The sequence below is a fragment of the Xiphophorus couchianus genome, chromosome 3 (genome assembly GCF_001444195.1).
Source record: "Xiphophorus couchianus chromosome 3, X_couchianus-1.0, whole genome shotgun sequence".
NCBI lineage: Eukaryota > Metazoa > Chordata > Actinopteri > Cyprinodontiformes > Poeciliidae > Xiphophorus > Xiphophorus couchianus.
This window is the reverse complement of record NC_040230.1, coordinates 24095118-24103323: the sequence shown is the minus strand read 5'-3', so window position 1 is coordinate 24103323 and position 8206 is coordinate 24095118. Positions and strand designations below refer to the sequence as shown.

Below are 8206 nucleotides of genomic sequence, written 5' to 3'. Positions count from 1 at the left end.
CCTGTTCTCCAGTTTGTGCTTTGATCAGCTATTAACTTATCGTCTTTTAGTACCACAGAGTCTAAAAGAACAGATCAAGCTGATCTAAGCAGACTTTGTCTTGGGGGGGACTAAAAGGATGAATGAATAAAAGAAATAAAGGACAAAGCACATGGGAAATATGGGTGTGAAAAGAATAGTGAACAAACAAATGAGTGAACACTGGCCAGAAATAAAAGACTAAGAATCAAATTTACAAAAAGAAAATAATAAATCAAGAATTAAAATGCCTAACACACATTTAGCCTGTAATATAAAAATGCATTGATTGAGTCATGTTTGTGATCTCTGACACATTGACTAGAGAAGTATTGTGGGTCCTAATCAGACCTTTCGCTGCCACTGGCATTTTGCCTTGAACCAAAAAGCTAAATCGATTTGCTGAAGTAACAGGAGAACTTGAGCAAATCATCTTTCTAAACAGGATGAACCCATCATAGGTCCAATCCTTAAATTAGAGAAGCCAATGACCACAGGGCTGCCATTCAGAACACTAGACAAGAAAAAATAGAGGCTCTGCCCTCCCTCTGCAGATCATGAGTACAGACCAGGAGAGAGACCAGAGACAAAAACCACCTCCAGACGGAGCGAGTACCTGCAGCCTGTAAGCCATCGGCTCCCTGGGATCAGTCCTCATGTCATCGTCCATGTATGTTGAGTACCGAGGCCTTTTCCTGCCTCCCGGGGCCCACACTGCTGAGAGCCTGGAGTTTGCCCAAAACTTTTCAGTGGAAGACTCTGATGTGTTTGGGGTGACATATCCCAAGTCAGGTAAAGTAAACCAGTTCTTGTATCTTCCCATATATGCTTAAATCTTAGGTGTAGTCAGTGCTCCACTGCATTATATATAAATAAATATCATTTATGAAGTAAGATGCCATATCAGAGTTAGAGTAGCTTTTATGTTTGTTGTTCCTAACATGTTAATTCTCAGAAAACATGATTCCATTCTTCCTATGAAGTTTCAGGTTCCAAGGTTACAAGTAAAACTTTTAAAACACCATTTTGTGGCTTGTCGAGTTCAGACAACAGAAGATTGAATTGCCTTTTTTCCTGCTGTTTTAACAAAGATCTTTTTTTCTTCCTACGCCTGAAATATTGCAAGACAATATTTACATCTGCAACATATAAATGCATCGAGGATTCTGGACAAACCCGATGTTCACTAGTGACAAAGGTGTACACTTTGGTTTATTAATTATTTTCACAAATGACAAAATAGACTCCATGCCCATTTTAAGGAATTTTATTAGCTTTCTTGTGTTTGAGCTCCTAATACAACCTGACACCTTTGCTTCATGGATGAATGTACAGTTTTATCAGCCACAGTTCAAAGCCCTTTATGCTTAAACACATTGGGTTTTCATTAAAGCATGAATTGTAATCTTATTTTTGCATTCTCCCAAGTCTTTTTTTTTTTTTACAGCTGCATTTTTGAGTTTAGCTGCTGTTGCCTTTTTGGGAAACCATAAAACTCTGCTTGACTGAAGAGTCTGGGACAATCAGAAGATGTCGGCTTAGTGTTTGTGTGCTTGTATTTGAATGCATTTGTTTTTCTCTGAGCAGATACCGGTTATACCTGTTTCCATGACGACTTGTCTGTTTTGGAAATTCAGTCACTCCATCACTCCCCTCATTCATCGCAGTTTCGCCTTTCAGATTGTCATGATACCAGCTGATGTTGGGATCAGACACAAACTATATATTCTGTAAAAATAAATTCCATGTTTCTATTCCCAGATGATGTCTCCTCAATGGGGGTGATCCAGTCGCAGTGTTTCCTATTTTGCAACATGTTATATTCATTTTATGTCATTCACATCTAAACGTGAGGAAATGAAGTTGATTGAAACATCAATCTCCTTTAACTCGTTGAAATATGTGTCCCTCTGCTGATGCGCTCTCCGTTTGAATAGCTACTAAAACTGTCAATTGTTATATGTTGAGATTCACATTCCAACAAATCTTCACCAGTTAGAGTAATTAGGATTATTAGATTATGAGATATTAAATACTCAGCAGGCTGGAATGCAGCAATTTTGAATAATTGCTAAAAAAAAAAAAAGTCACATTGGAGTCATGTGGAGTGAATAAAACTATTGCATTCTGGAAACCCAGCTTGAAGCAGGAATGCTGAATAAAGGCTAATCACAGAAGAAGACCATGAAGAAACGATAAGTTAATTTTTAGTCAAGGTAAAAAAGTTCAACATGCAACGTTCAAAGTAGCTGACTTTTAAAAAATCGTATAAAAGCTCAACGAAGTGAAAATCATTCAGTGAGGTCTCAATTGCATTTTTGCTCTGCCTCTCCTAATTATTCATTCTGCAACCTCTTTTTTTTTTTTTTTTTTACTGCGACTTTAAAACACTTGAATGTGATTTTTTGCAGATGCAGCAAAAATAAATTGCCGGAAATCCTCAAAGTTTTATTTTATCCACAACAACATTTCAACAACTTTATTGTTCCCGCACTATTATTTTTCAGGACAAAAACGTTTTATACGTAGAACATAAATATTTGAGAAATGTGTAACAGCGAAGTAAATGGTAAAAACACAACTTTTTATATAGAAAATCGAAGCGGGCCAGGTTGCCTTCGCGGAGCTTCATGTTCCCGCGAGAGGTGCTGGAAGTCTCGGCAGGACAGGCGAGCGCTTCTCGGTCAGTTCTCTGCTCTGTACCAACAGTGGTCTGGCAGTAACTCCGTTTCTGCAGCAGAATGCCTTCTTCCGAGGAGCTTTACCTGGAGTACCAGGGACTTCTGCTTCCCAGAGAGACTCACTCTGCAGAGAGCTTGAAGTTTGCGCAGGAATTCGCTCTGAAAGATGATGATGTTCTCGCGGTTACGTACCCGAAGTCAGGTCAGTTTAAAGATGACACTTTTTTTCCTCCCTCACGGGTGGATCCATTACTGAAACTAACGCGAAAACACACCGAGATAACCTGTTCCAAATATTATCAGTAACTACGCATGCGCCAACAGCACCGAGAATGCATTAATGACCAAGTCTGGTCTCATATTAAGCCCCAATAAAAATGGACTTTGCTTCTTTGAACGACACAAATTTTGCATTGTAAGTTTGCAACAGCGACAGTGTTGCAATAGACCTACTTTTACAATACGACTTGTCATTCCCAGTAAAGAGCCGAATTTTACACATTTTTTCCAAGTCATCCACACAAACATGAGTATTTTATTGGGATCCTTTATGCTATAAACCAACACATAGCAGGTCATGTGAAGTGGAAGTGAAACTTATGTACGGCTTTACTCATTTTGTGTAAATAATAAGCTGAAAAGTATATTATTTGTCGAATATCCCTAAATAAAATCAAATTAAACCAATCGCCTTTAGACGTCACCTAAGTTGCTTTAAGTGTTTTTATACAGATATGCTTTTTGCTGCTGATGTTTAGGTTAAGATATTGTAACTCTGGAAGAGATTGCTGAGATCCCCATCTCAGGTGGGAGAATCTGACAATGTGTTCTGTACAAATCTGGACTAAGTGGAGAAAAAAAAACCTGGCAGCAAGTTATCTAAAAAGGGAAAAGGATTCTTTGAGTCCTGCCAGCTGGTGTCTGACAGGACACCAGCTGGCAGGACTCCCAGAATCTGGGCTGAAATGATGACTGCACATCGCCCTGTAACATCCTGGTGGCGGTGCCATGCTGCTGGGATCCTTTTCAAGAGCGCTGACTGGGCAGCTGGTTTGAATAGATGCAATAATGGATAAATACCGGGTAATACTGGAACAAGAACCAGCATCTCAATGTAACTTAAAGCGAAGCAAGTTGTTGCTTCACAGCGGCAATAAAATCCTGTCACTGCATGCTGGAATAAAACGAGGTGCTTGAACAGTGTGACGTTATATGGCAATTAATGAAGTACGGAAGCAAAAATATGCTTGCCTTGAGGATGTATTTATTTTTAAATCAACTCATTTGAGTAATTTCAGGAATCCCTAAAGGGAGCAACGTGAAACTTTGAAAGATTGGGACTCATAAGGATCCTTCCATAATTCCTATGCTGTCCTTTTTGCAGCAGTTCTGCTTGTCATTATGATATAAACCTCAGGCCTGTGCTTCACCTAACACCTCTGATGTGAGCCCTTATTGCATGTAAACTGAGAAATATATTATGAGATGTTTATTGGAATATGTCAGGGAAGTGTAACCTGATAATCCCCCCTCATACTACATGGATTCAGGATTTCCCTTGTGCATCCTCTCTGACACATGGTTGTTATCTATAGATGAAAAAAAAAACAAGTTTCAGATTTCCACTTAGAGGATCTATAAGACATTTAAGCACCCACAGAGCGGCATCCAGGCTAAGGAATACATTTCTACTTTGATGGAAATCACACGACTACAATTATTAGTTAATACTAAGAGTTTGTTAAAGAAAAACAAATTTAAAAGGGAGCACTTGTGCAGCTTCTTTTTTACCATTGTGTGTTCACATTAGTATGATGTTTGACCCCCAGCTGATGCAGAAAGTATAAAAAAATGTGGGAAGTGGTTTTGTAAAAAAAAAAAAAAACAACACTCATTTCCGAGTCAACGCTCAGTTAAAAACGATCCAACAGCAGCAAAAACAACAAAAAAGGAAATCCTGACTTCCAGCAGCGCTGAAGTGTCTCATTCGTCTTTGTAGGGACGATCTGGATGCAGGAGATCCTCCCGCTGGTGCTTAGTGGCGGAGATCTGACTCCCGTCCAAACGGTCGTGAACTGGGACCGGGTCCCGTGGCTGGAGGAAAAGAGGCTGGCGCAGGTTGTGGATAAGCTGGTGTCGCCCCGTGCGCTCGTCACACATTTTCAATACAGCTTCATGCCGCCTTCCTTCCGCACGTCCAAAGCCAAAGTAAGTGGGTGGAGACTCGGTCAGACATTCCCAGGCTCTACTCGAGAATACAGACAGCACTGCATGTGTTCTGCGCTTGCAGGTAGTTTATGTCCTGAGGAACCCAAAAGACGTCCTGGTGTCTTCATATTACTTCCACCAGATGGCCGCCTTCCTGGAGGATCCGGGGACTTTTGATGAGTTCATGGAAATATTCCTGGATGGTAGAGGTCAGAGAATCCAAACATAATTCATATTCCTGAAAGAGTTTGGGGTTTTCTTTCCCATGTAGTCTGTGTTGGTATTTCAATCTATCAATGTTAAGAAACTAGTTGCTCAGTTTAAGCGTCAAGGTAGTTTTGCTCTCGTGATCCTAGTGGTGTGATCTGCTTTACCACATCAAGATTTCATCTGGCATCAATAAAATAGGAAACTGTATTTATATGACCTTTAGCTGTTTAGATTATATGTGTGGTTGTATAAATATGGCTATAAATGACGTTTGACAGGACATGTTTATAATAAAATTTTAACAAAAGCAAAAGGATGAATGATACATTTCTAGAGTGTCTTCCAGACGGTTTTCAGAGTGTTTTTGTCCTGCTGCATCTGTTTTAAGATGCACAAACAATAATGTATTTTTATTCTGTGATCTTGTATTTTTTTCTGCAGTTGTCTTTGGGAAATGGACAGACCATGTAAAGAGTTGGAAAAATGCAGAGCTAGGAGACAGGATACTTTTCATCACTTATGAGGAAATGGTTCAGGTAATTTTAAGAGTTTTTTGTAATCTTTGACTAGTTTAGACTTCCTGTTTTAAACTATGTTGTACCGCATGTGTTATCTTTAGCCTTCCTGTTAGTTGTTTTGCCTCTTCACTTTTACGGAAAAACTATTTTTGTTCACAAATATCAACTAAGGTCTGAAAAAACACCTATAGGTTTCCCATAAACCATTTATAGTTGCACTGACTTGTGGTAGCTCTCTTCCATCTATAGAAGTTTCAGTAGCTTTTTTTTTAATCCCTTCACAATAAAAGTCAGGTAAGTTGTGTGTTTGAGGCACACAAGTGTCTTATGGGAAGACTCTTATGTGCCTTCCCAACGTGTTTCCGAGTTCCTAGTCGGAAACACGTTGCATGTTATTTGTGTAAATTAAAATATATCCTGATGAAACTGGCTCTCTTCCTTTTTTGTTGTTCACACACACTAAACAGAGGCGGCTGGGCTTCATGCTGTGTGTGATTATGAACCTAATGCACCTTACAAATGTTTGCAAATCTTTTAAACTGTTCCACATGTCACTTTAAAGCCACAATTTTCAATGCGTTTTATTGGGGTTACATGTGCTGGGCCAACATAAAGTTGTGCCTAAATGTGAAGCAAAAAATAAATAAATAAAAAAGCAAAATGTAAAAAAAAGATTAAAAAAAAAGATTACAAGAGGAAAGAGTTTGTACCTATATTTTATCATAAGCGTGTTCGTGATCAAGTATCGTCTCTCGTTCAGGACCTGCCCGCTTCCATCAGGCGCATTTCTGACTTCTTGCGCAGGAACCTGAGTGAAGACGTCATTCACAAGATAGCGGAGAATTGCTCTTTCCAGAGCATGAAGGCCAACGCCATGTCCAACTTCAGCCTCTGCCCAAAGGAGTACATGGACAGCGACAAGTCTCCTTTCCTGAGGAAAGGTGAGTTTTTTACATGTCTGACTACTGATGACATGAGATTTGCTGTCCTGTTAACGAGTTGGTGTTTGTTTCACTCTTTCACCGATGTGTTGTTTTGCGGCAGGGATCGCAGGAGACTGGAAAAACCACTTCAACTCAGAGCAACTGGCCCGATTTAAGTCTGTGATCACTAAAGAGTTGGAGGGAGAGAACTTCTCTCTGCCGTGGAGCTTGGACTGATCTGCACATTCAAAATTCAAGTAAGAAGAAACAAAATCAAGGCATCTACTGATAGTTTTTTTTAATTTTTCAAATAGGACATTTGTGCTTTTTGTATAATTCAAAATTATTTAGATTTAATGTGAAAGATTCAGACATTTTATTAACTTGTACCATTACATGTATTTAATTATTGATCGGTTGTTGGAAGAGTTTTATAACTTTAGAACGGTTACTAAATGAAATTATTTTTTTTAAAAGTCTGAATAATTAGCAGACATCTCTATGAGAAAATGTCTTGTAGTGTAGATCGCCTACTTTTGAACTAACTGCAGAATTACATCATTTTGAGTGCAAATTTTTATCTGTGACGACAAGAGTGTAACTAAGATTTAACAATGTGCAAATAATATATATATATGAAAGAAAAAATGTAAGGGAAACACAATGTATTCAAGTCAACAAAAACTCAAAACATTTCTCATTTCAAGCCCGAAGTTTTTATATACAACTTTTTAAGGAAATATTTGTCTCATCATTTTGGCCTCGACGAAATAGAAAGAAAGTTGTTCATACCTACTAACATAAAAAAAAATTAAAAGTGTAATCTCATACAAAGTCAGGCTGAAATAAAATTATTACATGTTTTTAATGTTGTTCAGTTTCCTTTATTGACAATGTTAAGGTTCACTTCAAATAAATTAATATCGACATTTACAGTTCTTGTCAACTTTCACGTCAGCTGTTTCTGTTTGATGTGAAAACAGAAACAGCTGAAAACTTAATGTGTTTATTTTTCTCTCTCTTTTGTCTGTTTTTATCAGAATAACATAATAAAGTATTTTACACATACATTGTGCTTTGCCCTATGGAGTGTATTTAAGTCAGTAAGACTAGACACAATTACTACTACAGGATTTAATCACCGGATGTATGTAGAATCTGAATATTTATATTACTGTAGATTCTTTCCTATTTGCAATGTTTCCATAAATAATATTTAGGGATAAGACAGTGTGTGTTTTTCTAACCGTATTCTACATACGAGCATCTAATAAGAGTAAAAGATCCCTGTCGTTTGGTTGTTTTCTATGCAATATAATATAATATAATATAATATAATGATTCGGATGAAGGAGATGCTGCACAATTTGATAGAATTACAAAGGTTGTTGCACATTTCCCATTCAGTGCAAAGACATAAATAATGTTGGTTTCTGCAGAATGAAGGTCGAAAAAATGTATGACTCTTTTTCCAAACCAAGCAGATCAGGTTATTAGCAAACAGGGAGAGCAGAGCTTTTCTCAGGCTTCTGCACGAAGCCAAATGCATGAATGTGTTTGCATCTGATAGAAGAGCACCGCAACATGCAGATCAGCAACATGCAGATCAGAATACGACGATTGTTCAACACGTACATTTGTTTCCTTC

The 8206-nt window shown here is 38.1% G+C and overlaps 1 protein-coding gene across 1 annotated transcript; it reads left to right on the top strand.

Moving 5' to 3' along the window:
- Positions 1-2651: 2651 nt before the first annotated feature.
- Positions 2652-7493, top strand: sult2st3 (sulfotransferase family 2, cytosolic sulfotransferase 3). The gene is made up of 6 exons (XM_028013180.1): positions 2652-2901; positions 4699-4907; positions 4990-5116; positions 5559-5653; positions 6396-6576; positions 6680-7493. Exons 1-6 carry the CDS (start codon positions 2760-2762, stop codon positions 6793-6795), a joined length of 870 nt encoding a protein of 289 aa, XP_027868981.1. The 5' UTR covers positions 2652-2759; the 3' UTR covers positions 6796-7493.
- The last annotated feature ends 713 nt before the right edge of the window (positions 7494-8206 follow it).